Raw genomic sequence first — 25465 nt, 5'->3', positions numbered from 1 at the left:
TACAAATGTATCATAATTATGTTAGAAAGACATATGCTATTGCTTAAAACCTGTAGCCTGAGCTTTTATAATCATTCAAAATAATATTTGCTATAAAACACTTGTTCTGTAATCTTTGCTCCATAATATGACCTAATGTGATCTATTTCAAAATATCCCATTTACTTAAAATGTTTATAGATGAAACCCATAGTCTGTACAAAAGAGGAAAACAAGTGGGAGGCATGGGGTTTCTGTTAATGTTTATGAGAATAGTGACCTTGGAATGTGCTTTCTACACTACGCTACGATGCTTTGTTTGTATAATGGCATATCAGGTTTGCTCTTTCCCCCGAATGTGACCAGGTTGGCTAGCTCTGAAATCATCCTTGAAGTAGCCTAGGCTGAAACTCTCATGCAGCTGGAGCAGAGTTGGAAACATCAGTGTGCGGAGTGGCCTTATTAAGCATGTGCCAACAGCATGAGAGAGTGCAGATGCTTGGAGCCTGTTCCCTGCCTCATCTGTGCCGGGTGGGTCACTGTCCAAAAGGTATTCCTGGTATTTACAAGCCTCTCTCTCACAACAGGGAACACTTACCTGCCTGCGCCAGGCTAGTATTGTTTACTTATTTAAAAAATACTGCCAGGAACAGTGTAATTAGTCATAAACTCTAGGAGTGCCATTATTAGGATTCCATCATTAGGAAAATGATGACAAGAAACAACAAAACCTTCACACTATGGATTAAAACTGACATTATAGGTATAGTTGAACGTCTAGCCCATAGTCCAACAAAGTCTAACTTGGTGTGCGGAAAGAATGCCTATTAATCTTTTCATGAGCAGGCGAGCCAAAAACAAGGTTGATATCAAGGACGTTTGCTGAGCGAAGGGAGGAGGGAAGGGCCAAACATTAGGGGGAGGGCTTTGGTCTCCTGGAAAAGGAATAACGGCCTCTAGGGACCATCAACCTACCACGTCTGCAGCTGAGAGGTCTTGAGTGGAGCATCAACACAGCCAAGCACATGACCGAAGGAGAAGAACAGGATCAGGAACAAAGGCGGAAAGAAATTACGAAGATACGGAATGAGAAGCGTTTGGTTTGAAGACCAGTCGGAAAAGTAATAAGTGGAACCGACATAGTCGCTTAGCAGAGTTGTCAACCCGTTATTCATCTCAAGTTTAGAATAGACAGGATCAACTCCAGTGCCCTTGGATGCAGTAGCCTATTTATACATATATTGCAAATGCACACGCCTATGTTTATTCCTTAAAGTGGATGCAACCATTTGGCCACTGTAATAAGTTAATTTCTTACAACATTTCACTTGCTGCAATGTTCTGACAAATAGAGAAAAGTCGGACCGAATTATAGGCTAAGTAGGCAATAGGGAAAGCAATCGGGAGCACAGATTCGTAACTTTATTACTTGACGTCGACCAAGGAATGGCGCTCGCCGAGTTGCTGCTCGTGTTCGCATGCTGGTTGTGCGTTCACGGGGCTGCACCCAGACAAGAAGTCAAAGCAGAGGTAAGTTACACTACGCTCAGATACGCAAACATCATGACCACACCTTTGAGATAAAGCATTATATGTCAATAAGTAGGCTAGTGTACGGGTTAATATAGGACTTCATATTAAGCATTAATGTCATAGGTAAACGAACAGGGTTAAAACCTTACCGATCTGCGCTGAACTGTTCTAGAATAACATTTTAAAGTCTTATCACAGTTTAAAAACAGCTACAAGTGTGATTTTTGGGTTGGTGTTTAGGCATGGATGGGTATAAACAAAATGATGTATCATGCCCTTTGGTCCACTCACTGTTTGGAGGCAAGAGTCCCTAGTGGCCCTATCCTTGTGAAATGAAGGGACATGAAGCCAAACATAAATAAACATCAGGGTAAACAATTGCTTTCCTTCTTTGTATAGCAAATTAGAAAGCGATAGGCTAGATCTAGAACTATGATGGTTGTCTCAGCCGTCAGCCTCTAATTGAATTTGGATTCTGTCATAATCCTTTGCGAACAACCTCTGTAACTGTTTCCTTACTGCTGTAAAAAAAATGATGTGAAGATTGGCTATCTTATTAATAAGTCTAGAAAGAATGGGTTTCACCTTCAAACTACAGTAGACAGGACAAAGGACTGTGTTATGTGTTGCTGTCCAGCAAATGGCTGGAGGCCGGCCAAAGCGTAGACAGGCCAGAGCCAACTGTTCGTCTTCATCTGGAGTGTCATGCAGTAGTGTCCAGTGTCAGTGTGCTTTCTGAGTCTAGAGAGCTACAATAATATCATACACAGATTTGTTTCTGTGTGTCTATATCTGTTGATATCATCACCAATGTTAGTGTGCTTTCTGAGTCCAGCGCGCTTTGCTGATACACAGATTTGTATCTGTCTGTCTAGATCTGTTGATATCAGGCTAGTCTTAAGTATGTATATTTTGTGCATATCCGTTAGGTCTGTATATTTTTCTTTTGGAATTCATAAATAAATCATGAACGTACGGGTGTTTTAGGTGAAGTGTTCAGGAAGTCTTTGCTCTGTTCTGAGGCAGGAGGTTGAAAGGCAAGGGTGGTGAAAACCCCAAGATGCTGAGGATGCACAAAAATGGGAAGACTGGAAAATGTCATGGCTTTTGTGTTGTGGTCGAACGTGGCCAGATATGGTGTGGATAGGTCTGGGGGATGGGGGTTCAAAAGGGATGAGGTCTGTTTTTCACTAAAAGGAGATCTAATGGTTGACATATGTCTTGAGTTATGCTTGAAACTGGAGGGAGGGGTTTTGACATGCAGAAAGCCCCCACCCCCCGTGCCTACAACGATTCCCAGGAAGTGATCTCGTTTCAGAAGGAAGTCCACCGGCCGGTTTGGTGAGGATATCCTCACAGCTGCATTGGTTTATATGTAGGCCACAATGCCAGTCCACAATGTAGGTTGCTTCTTGGTAATTACAATTAAATCATTATGATGTTGCAATCATAAAGACTCATCCATCCTCCTTCCAACACAAACCGTTTGTAACCGCAGATAAAACAAAACAGTACAAAAAAAAACAGCTGAATTGGCCCTGTAAAACGCTGACTCAGGCCTTGCTTAACACCATTGGACTTGACGTCTTAGAAGTGTGGGAGTTTATTTCTCTGTTAATCAGCTCAGTAAATATTTTGAAGAGGTTATTGCTCAATGACAAGCTGCCCAGCAGGATGCGTCCAAGCATTTTTTTTTTTAACGAAAACCACAAGGTCAGTATTTTTCCGGCCACAGCCCCTGACGTCACGTCCTGTAGCTATTCCCCACTTTGATCCATCTGGGACGTGACGCAGAGGGAGGAAGAGGTGGCACTGGTCACGCTTTACAAGTGGGCCTCCTATAAAAGCCTTAACCATTGGTAACGCCTTAATTAACATGAACAAGCTATCACTGTCACTATTAATGAAGCACAAGTAATGATGTTTATGAGTTATTATGTGGTTTAAAGTAGAGCCAAATCTTGCAACTAATCATTGTTAAGCCTGGACATATTATTCATGTTAGAATTAACAAACTGTGGCTAATATTTCACAATATAGTTATGCATCACTGTGCAAGGCAAAACAAGTGGCAAACGACAGGAAGACATTTTCATGTGGCCTCATGTGACATGGAGGGCTGGTTGTTGTAGTAACTGCTGGACTTATTTGATGATCATGAAGGGTATGGCTAATAGCGATGTTATCAATATTTAATACTTTGTTAATGGCACAATTGAAATGATGATATAGAGCTGAATTGGCACTCTTACAGGGTCTCTTGAGTGCGGATAGCTGACAGAGAAAGACTGACGGAAGTCTCACAAGAAACACAATGAGGGAGAGAGAGAGAGAGGGAGGGGGAGACGGCCACGAGGGGCAGGAAGTTCTGAGGGAGGAGCAATGCCCACATGGAAGACAGACAGGTCATTGTCGTGGCGTAGATGAGGTCATTGTGGGAATGAGAGGGCGCGATGTGTGAGCGAGTGAAATGAGATCAAGTTCCCCCAGAGTGACCGGAAAAGGACGCCCGTAGTTGCCACTCGCATCCGCTCCTTGTGTCTGCAGCTGGGCATAGATATGTCTGGAAGGGATGGCAGGCGGTGGGAGTTTGCTTGTCTAGACGTCTGGACTGCTGAGATGCGTGCGCCTCTCGTTGGGTGCAGCAGTAATTGCTAAAAATCACAGTCTTGCTTGCTAAACACTTGTTTGGTGCAATGGTCAAGTGTATCATCTTCTCCTGTGCCTAAAGGACATAGTTGGTCTGTTAGGTTGGCCTGTTCCATGGAAGTCCCCTCAGTGTTATTATGATGTTACAATCATGATGACTCTTTAATTGGCATGCCTTGTGCACTGTCTGGCTTGGACAGACCAACAGGAAGCTCCACTTGATGCGCTTTTAGGTTGTTTTTTTATTGTCATGTTTGGTAACCCACACAGTGGTATTTTTTTCTGGACACTGAAATGCTTGGCTGTTTGTTGTCAGGGAAAGATTTGCTGTTTCTCCTTGGTGAGCAACAATTTGACTAGCATGCATAAACATTGTTTTGAAGATTAAGAGCTGCATTCCAAGTTTCCTATTCAGTGTCCCTCAACGAACCACAAGTATGTAAGGGTAAAAACAACAGACAGGAGGAAGGTCTAGGGCTTTTAAAGTAGGAAGGTTTTAACATTCACAACATGCTTCTTTCGAGCGAATTCACATATTGCATGTGATATATGGATTACTGATTACTGATGGGACATTTGGCATGTATGTGAGTGTGTGTTTATGAGTTTTGAGATCATATCTGCTCAAGGGGTGTCCACATATCAGTGACACTATGTCAGTGGTATGTGTAGATGGGCGTGGAGCATTTTTAAATTTGATAGTGGGAGACCATGCTAGGGTAACTCTCAATAGAGTTTCTAATTCAGTCTTGGATCAGAAATTGCATTAGGAGCAAGTTGGGAGGCTCTCTCTGTGTGTGACTGCTTTGGACTTGATTACTGTTGACTATTCCGTTTTTTCCATTGGCCCAGAATAAACGGAACAACTGAGTAAAATTTTTTCCCCTTAAATTTCTCTACTATTTCTCTCTATTTCTCTCCCTCCTCTCTCTCTCTCTCTCTCTCTCTCTCTCTCTCTCTCTCTCTTTCAGCTTTCCTCTTTCTCTCATTCTCTTTGTGTGTGCCACACAAGCAGAGAAACAGGAGAGAATGGTCAAAGGACCTTTATGTCTGCAGGGGTTGTCATATTAGTGGCAAGGCAAACAGCATAAACCACACAACACTTTACTTTACGTATGCAGTAACTCTGGTTCATATTTATTACCTTGTTTGTGTGGATCATGCGCTAATGCGTGAATGTCTTGCAACTTACTCATTGGTTCACTACAGAGACAGTCCAACAGTGTCAGAAGTACTGCAGCTCTCTTCCTGAGCCTTTGAAAGAATACATGGCCCATTTTGGTCAATTAGATTGCATGACGTGGATGGTCTTTGCATACCAGAATCGTGATTTCTGTTGAAACTACTTGTCTGGAGAGTGCTTTATGCCAGGAGAGGCAAAGAGGAATTAGCCGAGACCAGCGAAAAAAGAGTGAACTTTCCATGAATGCCTTTTTCATGAAAAACCCCTCTGGCCCCAGCGCAAAGCCAGGAAGAACTGGCAATGAGATGAACAAAAAAAAGAGAAAAGCCCCCGAGATAAAGAAATAATTGAATCTACAGTGTGCCACCCCAGCCTCTGCCTGCTGAACTGTCTGCGCACAGTAGTTTGCCTTGTAGGCTTGTAGGTGAATTAGTCCTATTCATTTCTCCATAGTTTTTAGGTCTCGCTATTTTTCATTCATCTTTCTTTTTTTTGTGTGTTGTTGTCGTTGTCCCTTCCCCCCACGTTTTCATGTCGGCCGGCGGCCTTCCTCCTCTTTTCCTCATATGGATATAGCACAGTGAGCCTTTATTTCAGGCCTGTAGCTGAGAGAGTGAGTCAGAGCCAGGGCGGCTGCAGTTGGAGATGAAGTCCAAACACAAGTGTGTGTGTGAAAGAAAGAGGCGGGTGGTGTGTGTGTGTGTGTGTATGTGTGTGTGCGTGATGGGGAGGGGGGGGGAACAGAGACACACACTGTGATCATTAACCTCTGTGAATTTGATATTGTAAAGTGGACTGAGTGGGTGGGGGAGGGTAGAGCAGACGAGGATGTGAAGAGTAGGTGCAGGAAGCGAAAGAGAGATATTTATAAAAACCTTGAATTGCGTCAGTGTTAAACAGCAGGCTTAGTGACACAGTTGGCGCTGTTTGGCACGCAAACGCACCGTGCGTGAACGCGGAAAAAAAAACAGCAAAATCCCCCACAGATGTAAGCAACTGGGATGGATGGCGGTGGGACCGCAAGAGTGCGTCAGAGCGTTGCGCCCCTGCAGTGCTCTTGTGAACGGCGACGGAGGCAGAGCACTCGTGAAACGTGGAAATTCCGCGCTTTCGAAAGGCTCTTTGGGTCCGCGGAAGAGAGGAGAGGGGTAGATAGCGGAGATGTCAGGCCGCTGCTGCTCGGGGTGTGGCGGCACAGTACACAGCTCTTGACCCTCGGGATTCTGGGACGGGTGGGGGTGGGCAGAGAAGGAGGAGGCCGAGGGCCTGGAACGAGAGCGAGCTTCTGACTCTGAGGTTTGGACGGGATCAGAGAGAAATTCCCAGTAAAATTACTGACTGACTATGTGGTTTCACTAGAGACAGCAACTGTCTCATACAAATTCAACACAGCACAAGGCCATGTCCAATACACTCCCTCTCTTTCTCTCTCTCTCTCTCTCTCTCTCTCTCTCTCTCTCTCTTCTCTTTTTCAAATACAAGATATAAGTTAGACGCAACTACCCTTTTGATGTGCACACACAGACATGACATCTCGACATGCTCGTGCACTAAAGTAAGTCATTGAAAACAACTTAATTCAACACACATGTGCCACAGCCATGCTCGCTCGGGTTGCTTTGTTATCACACTCCTCCCTATCCTGATAAAAGCCCCTTTGAACGGAAAAAAATACAGTGGCCTCAGATCTCTCCTAATCATGTGGCTGATGATGACATCAAAGTGCATTTTTAGCTCTTGTCCTGCCACAGGATTGGACAAAGCTCAAGACTCTTCTCAAGTTCTTCCTTTTCACACAAAATAAAAAATAAAAAAAAAGTCACATGAACAGCCCAGTGCGACAACCGTTGCCAAGGAGCCCTGTGGAGACAGGCCCCCACCCACCCCCTCTGGCGGTCCTCCAGAGTGTCTCCTAATGTTTTGTGTTATTATTGTCGTAGTTGGGGCGAGTGAGGTCGTGTTCAGACTCTGCAGAGACCAATATTCTGTCCATTCAGCTTGTTTTATTCGGCACTAAACAGCTGACCGCAGCACACGCACTTAAGTTTTTGGGGCTGCCCCAGTTTCGATGTTGATGTATCCCTATCGCTTTCGACGAGGAGTGTTTTATGTGATATGAACATGCAGTGTTTGTGTTATAGTGAGGGGTTCTCGTGTGGCTCGGTGTGTTTCTGTAGGCCGGTAAAAAATGCTGAAAGCAAGAAACACGTTCAGGCCAAGTGGAATAAAAAAACGTTTGGCTCGCCTCCCAGGGATTTTTATTTACCTAAGTTTCAAGCTCATTCTCCATCTACAATCCTTTCAGTTGCATTTGTCTAATATTGTACATGCATTGTAGCAGACAATATCTCATGTGTATGATGTTGAACATCTGAAAGGGATGACATGTGACACTTAGCTATGAATGTGGGGCATATGGTATGAATGTGGGGCAGATGGCATGGGGCTATGGATGTGGGGCATATGGTAACAGTCATTTCCCTTCTTTCCAGTCATGGCTGCAGCAGTATGGGTACCTGCCGCCGGGAGACCTGCGCACGCACACCGCACGCTCGCCAAACTCTATCACTTCCGCCATCTCTGCCATGCAGAGGTTCTACGGCCTTAAGGTCACCGGCTCAATTGACCCCCAAACCCTCGAGTAAGTCTCTGTCCTAAGCACATGTACACTGTATTTATGTTTAATGTGATGGTGTGGGCAAAGGTGCTGTGTACTCGTTGTGATCTAAATTGCCACTTGGAGACACAAGATTATCCAATCCAATCCGACATTGAAATAAGTATTTGTGAAAAGCAGGTGCTGGACAAAGATGGCAAACTGAAAGTTCTTTTGTTTGGTGATGATAAACGCACACCTTGTGAGGTGCTCACGGCGGTAGATAAAGATTTAGATTAAGACAAAGTGTCGTGGCACACTCAGAACTTCAATATGCAATTATTTATTAGACACTGAAAGTTCTTCCCAATATATGCCGTTTATTTCAACACATGGTGAAAGTGAGGTTTCAAAAAGCTCTTAAAGTAAAGTAAAGTTAAGTAAAGTAAAGTTAAGTTCATAAGACACACATAGGGAGCAGCAGTGCCTTCAGCATACCAACTTCCTGTTTTTTTCCAGAGAGGACAAAGAGTTATTTGATCCTCTTTGATCTCTTTGTCTTACTCCATAACTTACAGTGTGTCACTGTCTGATGCTCTGTGGGGGTGGGGGTGTCTCTCTCCCCCTCTCATCCCTCCGTGGGGTTTTATTAGCTCATCTTTCAACATGTGAAAGCAGCTGGCAGGGGCCCTCGCGCCTAGTGTCCGTTAGCGCCGGAGAGCCAGAAAACCGGCCTGACCGTAAGAGTTCCAAAAGTTCTGGCACCCAGGGTTTCTGGAAAATATGTCAGGGCAAGAAAATCAGTGGTGCTCTCCTGAGCTGGAGTGTCTGTCTGAAACTCGATCCCCCTCCACTGTGCATGACCTCACCGTGGCGATGTGGTTTCCAGGGCGATGAAAAAGCCGCGCTGTGGCGTCCCAGATAAGTTCGGTGCGGAGCTGAAGACCAACCTGAGGAAGAAGCGCTACGCTATCCAGGGACTGAAGTGGGAAAAGAACGAAATCACATTCTGGTGAGACGCCGCCGCCGCCACCACACTACCTTGTAACACAATAATATGGTCATTAAAAAACGAAGTGAAATAGGGATCTTCAGGAAATTGCAAATTAAGAAGAGAGCAAATTGAATAATGCAACATAATCACCTATAACACTAATTGCAACCTCCCTCAGAAATTAGAGCTTTACTGTTGTGGAAGTTGATACCCATTCAGAAATACCCAAAGCCCTTATGGAAAAGTAATCTTTAGTATATTGTAAAATCCCCACGCTACTGCAAGAGTGTCCAAAATTCCTGGGTGACTTGTCTGTAATGTAAATCACCCCCATCCCCCTTTTTTTCCCCTTCTCCCCCTCTCTCTGTATTTCTTTTTCCTTTGCCCTACTTTCTTTGACTGTCCCTGCTATCCCACACTCCTCTCCTCTCTTCCTTTCTCCGTTCCCTCCATTTCTCTCTCTCTCTCTCTCAGTATACAGAACTATACTCCCAAAGTGGGCGAGTATGAGACCCACGAAGCCATACGGAAAGCCTTCAAAGTCTGGGAGCGTGTGACCCCGCTGAAGTTCCGCGAGATCCCCTACGGCCACATACGGGACAAGGTCGAGAACTTCGCCGACATCATGCTTTTCTTTGCCGAGGGTTTCCACGGCGACAGCAGCCCCTTTGATGGCGAAGGCGGCTTTTTGGCTCACGCCTACTTCCCTGGTGCAGGCATCGGAGGGGACACACACTTCGACGCCGCTGAGCCTTGGACTATCGGCAACCGCGACCTTTTAGGTGAGAGAGAAAGAGAGCAGGAAAAGAACCACTGTGAGAAAGTTCCTGACACCATCCCCCCACGACACCACCGTGTCCATTGTGTTCTTGTTGTTTTCAACACTTTGCTAGAATAGCAGCATGCAGGTCTCGGCAAGCAGATCTGTTCTTGACCTGGCTTAAGTGCTTCTTGTGGTTGGGAATTCCATTTAGCGGGTGTGTCCCCAGGTTACTGACAAAGAGGACTTTGACTTGGCCTGTTATCTCTATTTGCCATGAGCCACTCACCCTGGGATTTACCCACAACTGCACAATACCACCTCATACCAAAACACTCTCATGTGAGCCTCATTTACAGTGTTTAGCACAGGACCCAGCAAGCTGTGTATTCAACACATATGCCCTGTAGCACAATAAATGCCATATGTTAGCAGAATTCTGAAGCGGTTAAGACTACAGCAAGTCCCAACAAGCGGAGTCTCTATATTATTCATTTGCTGACAGCAGAGTGTTTAGGCAGTGTGGGGAAATCATGTTTACAGTCTGAATCATTTTAGATGTTTTCCATCCCCTCTTTGAGAGTCACCTGCTTCAAGGCCACCACTTCCTGCTTCCCCTGTGTGATTCACTCTTGAGCTCAGGTAGGATGCAAGGTCAGAGGTTGAGTTCCTCATGAGTTATATCCTGTCGCAGGTAATGACGTGTTCCTGGTGTCCGTGCACGAACTGGGCCATGCCCTTGGTCTGGAACATTCCAACGACCCCTCCGCCATCATGGCCCCGTTCTACCAGTGGATGGACACAGACAACTTTGAGCTGCCAGAAGATGATCGGCGCGGAATTCAGCAGCTCTATGGTGAGTCAATGACTGTTGTCAGTCACCGTAGACGTCGAGTCGCTGTTAGTTGTCATTACGCTAAATGCCAAGTTCCCTGCAAAGTACCAGTTACTAACACACTGATGTGAACTCTAAAGTGATTTGATACAGAGAGATGTGACTTTGAATATGACGTGAATTTTCATGAGGGGATTTGTATTCAGCCTAGTATAATGCGGCTGTTGTGTTCTTGTCTATAGGGTCAGGCTCTGGGGGTCACCCACGCCACCCCGTCACCCCACGCACACCCCACCACACACCCCGGCCCACTCACAGGCCTGGGGCCCCGCGATACGGCCCTGATGTCTGTGAGGGCCACTTCGACACCATGGCCATCCTCAGAGGGGAGATGTTTGTCTTTAGGGTAAGTTTATCTGCCACTATATACGTTCTGAAGGTGTGTGTGTGTGTGTGTGTTTGAGGGAGGGAAAATGGAAATTACATAGATATATCTTTAGCATTCTCTGTGTGCTCTTGCAGGATAAGTGGTTCTGGCGAGTACGCAACAACAGAGTCCTCGATGGATACCCCATGCCCATTGGCCACTTCTGGCGGGGTTTGCCTTCAAACATTAATGCCGCATATGAAAGGGAAGATGGGAAATTTGTTTTCTTCAAAGGTAATAATTCTGTCATATAGGAACATGACTGAGCCAAATTTCAAGTATTAGTTTGACCTAAAACATTATTATGTGAAGAATGACTCCCCCTCCCATCCCCATCCCGCCACCCTTCCTCTATCTTTCTCTCCATAGGGGATAAATATTGGGTATTTACGGAGTCTAACTTGGAGCATGGCTATCCTAAGACCCTGAAGGAGATGGGTAGCGGACTCCCCAAGGACAGACTCGACGCTGCCCTCTTGTACACGCCAACTGGCATGACCTACTTCTTCCGAGGAAACAAGTCAGTCTCTCGGCCATAATGTCGCCTTTGTAATGGTTCAGAAACACAGTGGAGTGGGAATGGTGGGGGCTCATGAACAAGTGCTCTGTCTTCCAGATATTATCGCTTTAATGAGGAGCAACGCTCCGTGGACCCCGACTATCCCAAGCCCGTCAGCGTCTGGCAGGGAGTGCCCGACAATCCTAAAGCCGCTTTCATGAGCAGGGACCAAGGTAATTTCCTCTCTCTCTCTCTCTGTGTGTGTGTGTGTTTGTATGCATAGTTTTGATTGTGTGTGTCTGTCTGTGCATGAGATCAACAGAAGCAATCTGCTGCTCCCCCAAGCATTCCCGCAGCGGCTCACACACAGATACGCCTACACCATGCCACTCCCTCTCTCTGTCTCTCATGGACTGACACACACACACACACACACACACACACACACACACACAGGGCAGGGCCAATCCTCCCACCACTGGCTGCTGATGCTTGTTGCGGGAGACAGAGTCTCTCACCAGGGATACAGCTGAAGACAGAGCTCTTGTGTTGCACCCCGCCCAGGTCCCTTAAAGGATAGGCAAAGCACTCAAATAGTAAGCCTGGGCTGGAAAGCCTTCACACACACACATGTCTGTATAGCACAAATAAGGCAAGCCAGGTAGAAAATAAGGGAGTAGTAAATAGCTTCAAAGAAAATGAGTGGTTATCATTCTGCTGGGCAGAAAGCCAGTGCTCAGGTTACGAGTTTTGTGGAAGGCCTGTACTGCCCAGTCAGCGAGCACTTGCGTTCTATGTAGAGAGGGAGACTTGCTTTTGGGTGCTGAAAGAGTAGCGCCCCATCCCCCCCTGCACAGATGTGAGCTAGACAATCGATTGCCATGGTCCTGATTGAAATCTGAACCTGCTGTACCTTCTTTTTAAACCTCTGTCTCAGGTTACACCTACTTCTACAAGGCCAACAAGTACTGGAAGTTCAACAACCAACAGCTGCGTGTGGAGCCTGGCTACCCCAAGTCGGCGCTGAGGGACTGGATGGGCTGCCCTGACGAGGACCCCAAGACAGGCGGCGGCGGCGATGAAGATCGCGTTCCCAAACCTAACCCCAATGATGACATCCCGGATTACGGCAAGCCCGACGAGACAGACGACACGCACCGGACGACGGACACGGAGACGAAGACGAAGGAGGAGACGGAGGTGATCATCATCGAGGTGAAGGAGGAGGGCGGCATCGGCGCAGGGGCCGGGGCAGCGGCCGTGGTGCTGCCACTCATGCTGCTGGTGTGCGTCATCTTCACACTGGGAGTGCTGCTCTTTTTCCGTAGGAACGGCTACCCTCGACGCCTGCTCTACTGCCAACGTTCCCTCTTGGACAAGGTCTAAACGAGCTGGGGAGTGAGAGAGGGAAAGGAAGAGAGAGAGAGAGAGAGAAGGTAGAGATAGTGGAGTAGGGAGGAGGAAAGAGAGAGTGAAGCAGGAGAGAAAGAGAGAGAGAGAGAGAAGATAGAAGAGAGGAGGGGTGAGAGCTTGATTGAGAAGAGAGGAACTGGAAACAGAGGATCAATGCTTGTGTGATAATGTAGATAGAAAATGTAACTATTAAAACCAAATCGGAAAACACACAGTAAAGGGAGCCAGGCACAGCTATGCATCACTACCAACACGCTCTGCACAGAATCACGGCCTCACACCGAAAAACTATTCAACAAGAAGAACAAAATAACAAACTGTTGTCAAAAATGTCAAAGACATCAATATTCAGCTCGTAATCTTGGGCTTTTCCATTGTACCCACCGCACTCCTGTCATGCTAGTCCTCTGCGAAGGCTACAGGCAGATGATCTTCCATTCTCTCCCCCTCTTCTTCTGTCTCGCTCCCCTCCTCTCTGGCAGTCTTTGACCTCTCGGAGTGTAGTTGACGCCAGCTGATCGCTGTTTGTTTAGCCTTTTTTATAGTTGTTGTTGTTTGTTTGTTTTTCATTGTGAACTGTATCCATGACTACAAGCCCACAGTCATCAGTCTCCAGTATTACAAGCATGTTGTACGAAGGGGGAAATTGAATCAAAATGGAGACCATCTCCTTGCATGGTAAACACCATGGACAAAGCCAAATGTTTTGCATTGGGTCTTCAGGCCTTTGTTGCACATTTCTTATTGAGTTACACAAAAGACACACACACACACACACACACACACACACACACACACACATACATACACACACACACACACACACACACACACACACACACACACACACACACACACACACACACACACACACACACACACACACGCACACACATTCAAAGACAGAAATACACTCACAGGGCAATGTGTGTCCTGTAAAACATTCAAAGAGCAAAGAACCCAGAGCCAGTATTGTGTTTTTTTTAAGTTCCTGCCCCAGCCTATGGTCTTTCTACACTAAATGCTGAAATGTTTGTCCTGTGTCCTGTACTACCCCATAATATTGTACTGTAATGTTTATGGCTAATGACTATTATAATTATAAATGATAATGTCATTATTATTATGACTATTATTATTATTGTTGTTGTTCTCCTTTGTAAAGACTGTTGTTTTAACATTGCAATTAAATGTCCTGCTGGACAGGCAATTATGAAGTGGCCTTTATTTTGGGAAGTGAAGGGAGGGGGTGGGGGATTTGTTTTGAAATCTGTTTTTTTACATCTCAAAAATAAATTGAAAATATGAAAGTAACTTGTTATTGCTCTTGTTTACAGTTCTTGTTCACTCAATGGTGCTTTTTTCTGAGGGGAAGTTTTTTTTTATTTAATTTAAAACAATAATAATGATAATAATAATATTGATGATAATGAGAATTATCTAAGAAATTAAAATAACAATATTGTCCCTGTACTTTTGGGTTGGTCTTTTTTTATATTTCCTGAATCAAAATAAAATATTTTTTAAATTTCATGTGTTGTCATACCTTATTGCTATAACAGCGCCAAGCATAGCAGACCAGCGAGACAGGCAGCACTCAACAACAGTCTGATTTACTGCTTCACAGAAGGATCTTCCTCTCTTGTCTGCACAGGAGGGGGATGTTGTTTTTGTCTGTGCTGTTCAGTAGATTGATGGGGTATGCACTGTCAGTGATCCCACCCAAAAAAATGATTGAAATGCTCTCGCGTATCACACACAGCGACACCCAGAGCAGTTGCTTTCTGCACCGAACAACAACACGTTTAAATAATATAGATTTTACATCACTTACTTTCCTTTGGGATCAGTGACGCTGGTGCATGCTCCAATAGCAGGGGTGTTATCTTAACCTAATTCCCAACTACTCTCCATATTTCCTAAATTCCCATTGGACTGGTAAAGAACTCCTATGTACCCCACAATACCACATACACACACACACACACACACACACATACTAAAGCACAACTTAAACCACAACAAACCCCATCTTTTGCGCGCGCTCTCTCCCCCCCTCTCTCTTTCTTTCTCTCTCTCTCTCTCTCTCTCTCTCTCTCTCTAACTGGAGAGAGGCAACCCTGAAAAGTGGGTTGGAAAAAGTGCACTGGGTCCAAGGATTTAAGTGAAAGCAGAACCGATGATGATTTTGTAAACCCTTTGGCACACTGTGCAGGAAAACATATCTAAACTATACTGTGCAAATGAGAGAGAGCCTATTGGGATAATCACATTTCCAGAACCAACCAGGAAAAAAAGAAGAAAATGTGTCTCCTTCCACCCATAGCAAAGAGGCGTATTTATTTATGGTGTTGCTAACACAGTCTATGTCACTCAGCCCTAAACTGTTCCATAGGGCTGGTCATGGATGTCACTAGTTTGATTGCATGTGCTGAATAATGTCTCAAGCAATCAGGACCTCATCAGCTAAGTGCTTGTAACAGTCCCCCCGTTGCCATTGTCCTCAACCTAAATATATTACATTAGCATTTCCATCTGCTATTTGTTGCTATTGGGAAGGGGGGGGGGGGGTCTGGCTGTGCAGCGAGATCACGAGGCTCTCGGGTGAGGGTGAGGGGGTCGGGGTATGGGGGGGTGGGGGGGTGCTTTGGGTTGAGAGGGATTTGAGTCACATTTGGAAGCCAACACTTGAGCAGAATTCCATGAGCAACATCTGGAATTCTGACTGCTTCGGCACTGCTGGACTCACAGCAGAGTGGAGTAGAGGAGAGGGGAGCAGAGCTGCAGCGAGGGAGACGTTCGGAGCAGAGAGTGGGGGGCAACGGCTGCACTGGTGGAGCTCATCATGCCTCATTTTTTCACGGGCAGCACAATCGGGTCCCTACAGCTTTCTGTTCAGATCGCCTTTATTTTCTGCATGGGAATGTTGTTGTCACGGCTTGTGCAGAACCTCACATATGTACATATGCATGCCATCACATCGTTAAAGGCATAACACAGGCGCACTGACTCACCCGACCTATTGTGCACAGTTACTAAACACATACTGTACACATTCAGTTAACATCCTCTTGCGCTCCACCTACACAACATACACATTTAATAAACAGTTAATAAAGGTTGATGCATCTATAGATCATGTAATGTAGCCTAGTGCTGTGACCTTTAAGAACACAAAGAGAGAGGGAAAATGGCGCCCTCCTGTAATGAGGTCAACTGGCACGGGCTAGTCTGCCTGCATGGGCATAGCTAGAATGTGTATGCATTTCTGGTTTCTTTTTTCCCAGCTGATTCTGCAGGATTAAAAAAACAACCTCAGCAGTTTCTTCTCCCCACAACTCCCTCCTCTTCTCCACTCCATTCCTTTCTCTCTCTGTCTCTCTGTCTCTCTTTCCCTCTGTCTCTCCTTCGCTCCCTCTGTAATTGGAGCCTGTGTTTCCTCAGTTTCTGCAAAATGACTCACTTTTTTTTAACAAGACCTAACTGAAAACACTCCACAGTGCACCGCAAAAAACCTCTTCAGCCTTTCGCTCGCTGTCTTTCACCCCCCCCCCTCCTCCTCCCTCCTCTCTATCTCTTCCCACCTACGTCTTTTTCAAACCCACTGGACAGTAAACTCTTAAAGGAACCTGATGACCTTTGTCCCTCCTCTTCTTTGTTCTTGCTTATTTGTGCTGTGGCTCCCTCCCCTGCTACGCCCATTGCCTTTACCTCATCCTGTGTGTCATTCACAGCCTGAAGTCATTGTGCCTCACAAACCATGCACGGCCTCCTCTTCTGCGGTAGGTTCTCCCCTGCAGGACGGCCCAGACTTGGTCCACATCTGGCCCAGTGCTGGGCTGGATCTGGCCGTCACACGTCTCTGGGTGCCACCCGTCTACTCTGTCTTTGTCCTGCTCCACTACCTCGGTCTGAAGGACTTCCTGTTTCTGGTTGAACAACTCCCCGGCCAGGCTGTTGAAAGGCCTGAAGAGGTTTTGTCCGATGAAGAGCCTGCTGGTCTGAACTTCTACGTCATGGGCCGCTAACTCCTATAGACACATACACTCAAACACTGACAACTGTCAAATTAGCCAAAGATGTAAACATTTTTGATCGCAGTGTACCCTGTCAAGTACATGCTGTGGGTGTGTAGGCCTTCAGGGCCAGGGATGCATGGTCCAAGTGTGCCACCACAGCAGAAAGTTGTTCTTGTGGGAGTGTGTGTGTGTGTGTGTGAGAGAGAGAGAGAGAGAGAGAGATATGTAGGTTACACATGGCTTCAATTTGGCCAAGCCACTTCCTGCATAAGAACAAATGCACCAAATATCCCCGTCATCATCTGTTCCCTTGAACTGATGTCCACATAGTACAAAATGATCTACAAACATTTAAAACACAAACCAACATTATCTCTTCTGGACACTGCCCACGTTTGAAAATGTGTACATTCAATAATCAATTAAAGTAAAAAATAAAGTGGCAAAAGTTGTTTAATATATATTTTACTTATTTTTTGAACTAACTGTACCAGTAATTAAATTGTTAAAGAAAAATTATGTAAGTTAAATTTGAAAGAAAGAAATGGGAAAGAGGCTTTATATTTCCCCCACTTCCACTGTTGAATGACGGCAGATATTCATCTCACTACTCCATGACACAGACAGCCACCCATCTCCTACCCTTCATTTGCCCTTTCAAACCTTTGGCGTGTTTTGTTGTGGTATGCGGTGTGTCTCTCACCTTCTCACATTAAGGCTAAGTCTGCACAAATGCCATAGAGAGGGGAGGAGAGAGGGGAGGAGAGAGGGGAGGGGTGGGGGGGCTCAGCCCAGCTGGGCTAATGTGCTTAGGCTATGTAAAACAGCGTCTGCTATTTGGGTGTGGTGGGAGTGGAAGTGCTTCATTTCAGCCAGACAAGGTATTGTAAAAATATAACACAGGTTGCAGGAAGTTGAACAATCAACATTTATTACCCCATCACCCCTCCGTCTCTCTTTCTCTCTCCCTTGCTGTGGCACCCTCCCTTAAACCAACCAGGAAGAGACTACCCAGTAGGGACTGCTGAATCAGACCTTCCTGCCCTTCCCCCCACCCACCCACCCATGCACCCCCTCCCTCCCCAGCCCAAGCCCAGCCACCCTCACTGTGACCCAGTCATATCCTTTAGGAAACCCCCCCCTGTCTTAGCCCGGACCCGGTTTGGCAAATGCATTCGTTTAACGTGGTTTGGCTTAAAAGACAGTGGCCAGGCCATGGCGGCAGCCGGGCAACGCAATGGTCCACCGCCCGCCCCACCTCGCACACCTCCAGTCTCTCGTTCATCAGCTGTCTCTCATCCATCCTTTCCTTTCCACCCCCTGGTCCCTGTGGCTCCCCCACCCTCCAAGTTAATGAACTGCACAACAACCTGGAGCCTTTGTCTGCCCCTCCTCCAAACGCATAAAACCAACATCTGGATCTCATGAAGGGATCCATGTCCTCATCGCTCAGAAGAAAATAAAAAGACAGGCAAAGAGAGAGAGAGAGAGAGTGAGAAGAGGGGGTGAGGACTACGAGTGTGAGTGTGTGTGTGTGTGTGTGTGAGAGTGGGATATCTACGCAGATGATATCAATGAAAACATGTTGTTAAAAAGGCCTGTTAAAATGGCAATGGCATGAGGTTTTATTTGAGCACTCTAAAGAAAAGGCTGTGGGTCCACAAGCTGCCATAGGCTACAGTAGTAGGCATATAGGCCTCTATAGCCTAGCCTATAACAAATGTCAAGCTGTCCTAGATTGAGGGAAAAGGATTGCTGAAGAAAGCAACCAAGGTTCATTTTCAGTCGTTCCACATTTTAGCGAGCTGTTCATGAGGATGGTGGAGACAGAGCGGGGGCGGGAGGGTTGGGGGTTGAGCAACACATCAGAGGTGCTTTGAAAGCGGAGATGGGGAGAGGCAGGGAGGTGTGAGTGTGTGTCAAGGGGAGACGTATTCTGCCTTTCTAAGTTGAGGACACACAAAGGGCCGTGCGGTTTCACGGAGAAGGAGGAGAGGGGGCGGCCGAGGCCGAAGGCTGCTTACTGGGCCTGATCTGATGTTTTCACTGCTCACTCATCAGAGCGGATTCTGGCCTATCTCTCACTTTACTTCAGCTGAGTTGCAGACAGGAAGTGGGCAAAAACAGTCAGCACGCGCCTGGTTCTGAAGGCCAGAGTGTGATGTGCAGGAGACCATCCAGGTGTTACATTCTGTTCTGTGTAGCAACACATCAAGAATGAGCTAGCCTACAGCAGGGAAAAAAAAAAAAAAAAAAACATATCGACGTCCGGCCCCAACGATTTTAATGGCTGAAAGCTAAAAGCTACGTTGTCCGACGTAGGCTACTCTTTTGACCTATGTTCAAAGCGACACATTAGAGCCTAATCCCCACGTCTCCATTCAGTCAGGATCACGGGGGTTCTGTTACAGCAAAGACTTCAGTTAAATGTCTTTCACCACAAACAACACGGCTCCACACATGGTCATCTGATCCCAGAGTCGTTGCGATACGCTTCCCCAAAGTAGCCTTTGCCTTTGAACTTCCAGTTGAGCTGGGATATGTACAAGTAGCCAGGCCTAACCAATAAGAGCGCCCATGTGGTGATACTTGATACCCACCAGTAACGCTTGATGATGAGCGGTGCAATCTTAAGAGATCAGGGATATTGGCCGTATGGGTGCAAGAGGGTCGACCCAGTTCAGCTGCCCTGTCGAGCGTTGCATCAGGTCGGAAAAATGCTCAACTCAGCCACCACGTCTGTAATTACAGAGGAGCTCTGCTGAGCTCGACGGGAAGAACGTCAAGGCTCCGTTCCTCTAGCGGAGGGGGAACACGGGAAAAGGGCACTACAGCGCGCACAATGGAGGGCAGAAAGGAGGGAAGGGTGACCAGAAGGAGCCCAGATACCCTTTCACAGGCCATTGACCTGTTAAGGTGATGGATTTAGGCTATGTACAAAATTAAAGCAGGTGTGCAGTCAAAGAGAAAATTATCAGTCATGTCCACCCCATTGGGATGTTGTGGGCCTACAACCTGATTGTTAATCTGTGGGGGTTATATTGGATTGCAAATTACACGCATGTCAAACGGTCTTGAGGGTAGGCTACTCACAATTGACATTCGAACAAATAAATACCCAGGATTAAAATAGAGACGGATATATTTTTTGACTACGCTGCCGCCTTGTGGTCACTTAAGTGTCTTGGCAAACATCTGTAAAGCAAGATGTTGAAGCATCTGTGAAGCAAAGTATTGCTTTCCCTTTGAGTGCTTGATTTATGATTATATCAGTGTTAAAGTAAAAATTCACTGTCTAGAAAAACGATCAAATGTATTTCTTTACATTATTACGCCTGAGTAGTTAGGCATGTTACTACCCAATTTGGCAGACGTCTTCATTTTGTGCACATTTGAATCAATATTTCTTCCATAGCTTTAACCCATCAAAGAAAACATTTCAGAGCAAATATTAAGGGACATCGTTTTTCAGTTCTTAAACATAACCTTTTTATTTGTACATTCAGCACTTACAGGAGTAACCAAAAATAAAAATAAAAAAACAAAGAAACCAAGAACAAAAGTCAGCATTTAAACTAAAATCCATAAAATAAAGGATTAAAAAAACAACAAAACCAAATAAATGAATATTAAAACCATTTGTGTGTGTAGGTTAATACTCAATGCCCTTCTCCATGTTGCTGTGCCAATGGTGGAGGGGTGTCCGAGGAAGCGCAGGGAGACTACAGCGGGGGAAACCGAGAGGCAGAGGGACTCAAAAAGGAGGACAAACACACCAAAGCCTTTCTTTTTTTTTTCGCCCCCAGGATGAAAGATCGGGGGTGGGAAAGGGCAGCCCTTTTCATGTTTGGGCCAGGGCCATGTGAGGCATCATCGTGGGACACGAGAGGATGTCACATATAAACAGCTCGTCCTGCTGTTCGGGAAGACGGGAAGGAGAATGATGCAATGCATGTGCGGATACACAACTCAAACACTCAGAGAGACACACACACACACACACACACACACACAAATCCAGGGAGACGAAAAAAGATAGAAGGGAAAAAGAGGTCATGAGAAGAGGCTTTGAAACACGGTCTGAGAAACCATGGAGACTTAGCACACAAGGGGTGGCGGGAGAGAGGCAGGGGGAGTGGGTGGGTTGAGTGAAAGGTTGGGGGGGGTAGGGTGGTTGTGTGTGTGTGTGTGAGCGTCCAAGTCAACCCCACGAACACCGAAAGGCAAAAAAACACTGAGGGGCAGAATGAACACTTGGAGTCCCACCCTCAGACTGGAGAGACTGAGATGGTAGTCGAAAGTGAAAGACACCGCACCGTCCAGAGCATGGTCCCAATGTTGTCTGTGTGTGTATATGTGTATATATAATAGAATGTGTGTGTGTGTGTGTGTGTGTGTGTGTGGGGCGTGTGCGTGTGTATATTGTGTGTTTGTGATTACTCATAGGGTGGAATCAGTTGGTCCTCAGAGGGAGGTGCAGGGTGTGTCAGCACGTCGACCAGTAGGGGAGCTACAGGTTGGTTTCCCTTTAGCGGCGCCTGTCTCTGGGTGGAGGTCCGCTGCGGCTGCGAGATCTCCTGCCGCCGCCGCCGCCACCTCCGCCTCCTCCACCTCCCCCGCTGGCCCCGGGTGGCCGACGGTAGCCGTCTCTCCGCTTATCCGCCTCCCGCTCCCTTTCTCTGTCTCTGTCCCTGCCACGCTCCCTCTCCCGCTCCCTCTCTCTGTCTCTGTCCCTGTCTCGGTCTCTCTCGCCTACGCCGCCTTCACCACCACCACCACCACCTCCTCCTCCTCCTCCTCCACCTCCTGTGCCTCCTCCCAGCTTTGTCCTGTCCCGGCGCTCCTCCTCACGTTTCTTCTCCTCTTCCTCCTCCTCCATCTCCTTCCTCCTCTTCTCACGCTCCTTGGCGCGTTCGGCACGCGCCGCGTCTCTCTGAGCAGCCTGCGGAAAGAGACAGAGAGGACAGGAAGTGAGAGAGGGGAAAGGAAGTGAGAGCGAGGCCAGAGGCACGCATTTAAACAAACGGAATTAAACACAGCTGTAGTGCCACATGGAGACACAGACCACAATCTCATAATGCGACACAAGAGGCAAAGAAGCGGAAGTACACAAATCACAAATACAAACGGATACACAATTAAGACACACAGACGGTAATACCAACACAGAGAAGGCAAAAGCAGACTATCACATTAGGCAACACTCACCTGCTCCTCCGTGAGGGGGAGCCAGTATATACAAGGGGCCGCTTTGGTTTTGCAGAACAGGTCATCCAGCAGTTTGGCTGGGGGCTCTTCTGGTGCTTTTTCTAAACAGAAACAGAGTTGTATAAGGCGAATACGTTAGATATCACTATTAGTCTTATTGATGAGCTCAGTTCTCAGTATGCTAAGTTGATTGTGACGTGTAATGCAGCTGACCTGAACCCAAGTCCACACACACACACACACACACACACACACACACACACACACACACACACACACACACACTGAGGACATCTCCTCGCGCCGCTGCCACCACCTCACCTTTTTTGTCGGTCTTCCTCTCCTTGCTCTTGCCACGCTCCTTGCGCCTCCTCTCTCTGTCCCGGGAGCGTGAGCGTCGGGCCGCGGCCTCCCGCTCGTCGCCAGGGCGGCTGAAGTCGCGCACCTTGTCCCGGTCCCACTCGCGTTCGGCACGCGTCCGTTCCCGCCGCTCCATTTCCCGCTCGCGCTCCGCCCACTGGTCGCGCTCCGGCAGGAGGGGAGGGGGCAGCGGGCCCCGCGCTCGGGCTCCAGGGGCCACCGCCGGCCCGGCCCCCACGACGGCACCGCCGCCCGCCGTCACCACGCCTCGCTCTTCGTCACCGGCCCTCTCAGGCAGAGGGAGACCACGGTGGAAGTCAAGCTATGAGAGACATACACACATAAATATAAATATACAGACACCAAAAACGCGCAAGAGCAGACAAAAAAAACCCCACACACACACGCAGGGAGAAGGGTCACTTCACTGACAGGCCATTAAGAGATTTCAAACCTCACCTCATTAATACACCTCTTACACAGTGCAAGATGAAAGGCCACAGAAGATAGGGAGAGATAGTGTACAATTAAGCGGAGAACAAAAAAAAAACAAAAAACAGAACAGACGGGGCATTTTCCTGGCAACGCTGTGCTTTCTAATCAGATGAGACGAGTAGAGTGGCCCACCCGACCACATCAAAGAGTCTCACCTCCTCCTGCTGACTGAAGTCCACTGAGAGGAATTTGGGGTTGCTCTGAGGCCACTTGACTCCGTGGAGCGCAGTGCGTGTGGCTACGGCCTCCTCTGCACTGGCATACTGAGAGAGGGATAGAGAGAGAGAGAGAGAGGAAGGGAGGGAGGGAGAGGGAGAGAGAGAGAGAACAAAAGTAAGCGTAGGCAGTCAACAAGATCTTGTGGAGGTGGCAAACCATCTGCTTTCTCTATGCAAAGCAACAGCATTTTTTGAACGATGAACTCATGGAGAAAAGAGGAAGGAAGAGGGACAGAGGGAGGTGCGGCTCACCGTGACGAAGCAGTGGGATTTGATCTTGTCGATCCAGAAGCCGTCCTCCAGCACACTACCGGTGCGGTTGAGCAGCTCCTTCAGCTGGCCCAGGGTGAAGGGCCGCACCTGCGCACAACACGAGTCATGAGATCTTTTCTCCAGTTCATGCAATTCATCTCTATGGCCTAAAACCCAATCGGGACTAAATCAGAATTAAATCAAAGCTCACATTTAAAGCGTACCAGTGTTTTAAGCCGGAGAGAAATTATTTGACCTTTTTCAGTCGGTTTCATTTTTAGCATATCTGACTGAACTCATCAGTGATGCTTTCAAGTAGCAACACTTCAAGGTGTGTTCGTAGCCTTGACAGACAGGAGAAATGTGTAGCATTAGGGTTACCAAACTGCCGTACCAAATTGCTGACGTGGATGATGTTGGAGACCTTGCCCCGCGGTGGAGACGGCTGCTTGGCAGCGCGGACTGGGTCGTCAATGGTGATGCTCACGCCGAACTTCTGCTGACTTATGGATCGACGGACGAGTGTGTCACTGGGCATCACTGAGAGAGAGAGAGAGAGACATATACTGAGACAACATACTTTTTCAGCTGCAGTGTTCTCCCATGAAGAAACCCAATAAATGCCCTGAGGGGGAGACCTGAGCACTCAGAGGCCAGTCTTCCAGCTGTCTATTTAGCCATCCTCCAGAACAACCCACAGTACATGCGTGACATACATACATATCCAACCCTTTTGATGCTCCCAGAGAAGTACAACCACAACCTTGAAGTCATTACTAGTGAGACACACTTCATATTCAAAACGCTATTTCTAGCATGCCTTCCGTGACCATCTCCTCTCACAGTTACGCTACCACAGATTTGTTTCACCATCCGCTACCCAAGTGACACTGATATTTTTTGACCAATGTCACCTCTTGCCTTCTCCTCACCTGTCTTCATGTCTGCATCGTGGCCAGGTGAGGAAGACTCGTGCGTTCCCATGGCAACCTGGAATGAGGTGTCCATCTTCTCATCAGGGCTCACGCGTTCTTTTCCCTCAGCGCCTTCATCCTCGTCCTCCTCCTCTTCCTCCTGCTCACTCCTCTTTGATTCCTTCTGTCCGTTCTCCTGTGCTTCAGAGGGAACCACCTGGGAACAAAGGGAACAAACCAATCAGACATCTGTTAAACAACATCATACAAAGTCAGTCAGACACACACAATCCCATTTACACAACTCTCCATTTAAAAGACAGCGGATACAGTGCAATATATCAATGTCACAGACTGGAGGTTTTTTGTTTTTATATTCCTTTTTATGGACTTACCAGTTTAACTGTAACTGTAATAACATATTTTATTATCTTCTTTGTCTGTTCTTTTAAGTTTTATGCGCTTAAAGCCCATCAAATTGCCTCTGTGCATGAAGTGTGCTATAAAAGTAAACTTCACTTGGCCTTGCCAATACTTTCTTAAGAAACCTAAAGAACCTTTCTGTCTACCCCATCAACTGGTTAGAGGAAGCCCTGTGGAGAGACAACGGACAAGAACAGCAGTAGAGTTGGCCAGGGCCTTGCACACCTGTGTGACTGTGCGTCGGATCTTAAGGTCCTGGTCGCCCCTGTCGCCTGCCTCCTCCTCCCCAGACAGAGGCGTCTCCTCTGGGTGCAGGTCCAGCACGGCCTCCTGGCCCAGGCTTGGACGGATGTCTGGGATCAGAGACTGCAGGAGAGGAGACACACTGCATGACTAATGACCGTATAAAGAAAGCAGTAGCAAAGCATCGTAACTATGTCATGCATGAATTAACGGTGCTCATATCCCCCCACTTCCCCTATATGCATGTGTGCACAGATAATATCAGTGTTTAGTCATATACTGTTGGAAAACGGCCATTGTCAGTAAAATATGGCCATAATACTTACGGCGAGAACGAGCTTTATATTTTTGACAGAGGTGAATATTAGGTAGAAATAGTCCTCGTGGTAAGACACCTCCTTACTAGATTTAGATAAATAAGGGGCGAGCTGGCCCTGCAGTTGCCAGTTAAGCGGATTACGGCTC

At 47.0% G+C, this 25465-nt stretch overlaps 2 protein-coding genes and 1 long non-coding RNA gene across 3 annotated transcripts in view; 1 reads left to right on the top strand and 2 right to left on the bottom strand.

Annotated features, from left to right (window-relative positions):
• The first annotated feature begins 952 nt into the window (after window positions 1–952).
• mmp14b (matrix metallopeptidase 14b (membrane-inserted)) lies at window positions 953–14401 on the top strand. Its single transcript, XM_062522735.1, has 10 exons — window positions 953–1509; window positions 7837–7985; window positions 8830–8952; window positions 9409–9716; window positions 10389–10550; window positions 10772–10935; window positions 11052–11190; window positions 11326–11476; window positions 11573–11688; window positions 12393–14401. The coding sequence occupies exons 1-10, from the start codon at window positions 1426–1428 to the stop codon at window positions 12839–12841; spliced, it is 1845 nt and encodes a 614-aa protein (XP_062378719.1). The 5' UTR covers window positions 953–1425; the 3' UTR covers window positions 12842–14401.
• On the bottom strand, window positions 8627–9578 carry LOC134067460 (uncharacterized). The gene is made up of 3 exons (XR_009936509.1): window positions 9531–9578; window positions 8810–8920; window positions 8627–8714 (listed from the first exon to the last, which is right to left on the bottom strand). It is a non-coding gene; the product is annotated as an uncharacterized LOC134067460 (long non-coding RNA).
• Window positions 14402–20351: 5950 nt separating the features above from the next.
• acin1a (apoptotic chromatin condensation inducer 1a) overlaps window positions 20352–25465 on the bottom strand; it is a 19519-nt gene continuing 14405 nt past the window's right edge. The window contains exons 11-18 of the mRNA XM_062522694.1: window positions 24983–25123; window positions 24353–24551; window positions 23815–23960; window positions 23421–23528; window positions 23106–23213; window positions 22417–22777; window positions 22096–22196; window positions 20352–21829 (exon numbers count right to left, since the gene is read on the bottom strand). Coding sequence (XP_062378678.1) covers window positions 21416–21829; window positions 22096–22196; window positions 22417–22777; window positions 23106–23213; window positions 23421–23528; window positions 23815–23960; window positions 24353–24551; window positions 24983–25123 — 1578 coding nt within the window. The 3' untranslated portion in view covers window positions 20352–21415. The remainder of the gene's footprint in view (window positions 21830–22095; window positions 22197–22416; window positions 22778–23105; window positions 23214–23420; window positions 23529–23814; window positions 23961–24352; window positions 24552–24982; window positions 25124–25465) is intronic.

Source organism: Sardina pilchardus, chromosome 2, assembly GCF_963854185.1.
Source record: "Sardina pilchardus chromosome 2, fSarPil1.1, whole genome shotgun sequence".
Lineage (NCBI taxonomy): Eukaryota > Metazoa > Chordata > Actinopteri > Clupeiformes > Clupeidae > Sardina > Sardina pilchardus.
This window is presented reverse-complemented; position numbering and strand designations above follow the sequence as displayed.

Excerpts from the sequence above, each read along its gene's own strand:
- mmp14b (XM_062522735.1), top strand. The coding sequence starts at position 1,426 with ATGGCGCTCGCCGAGTTGCTGCTCGTGTTCGCATGCTGGTTGTGCGTT. Across the intron at positions 10,551-10,771 it reads CGGAATTCAGCAGCTCTATG|GGTCAGGCTCTGGGGGTCAC; the intron begins GTGAGTCAATGA and ends TCTTGTCTATAG. Across the intron at positions 10,936-11,051 it reads GGGAGATGTTTGTCTTTAGG|GATAAGTGGTTCTGGCGAGT; the intron begins GTAAGTTTATCT and ends GTGCTCTTGCAG.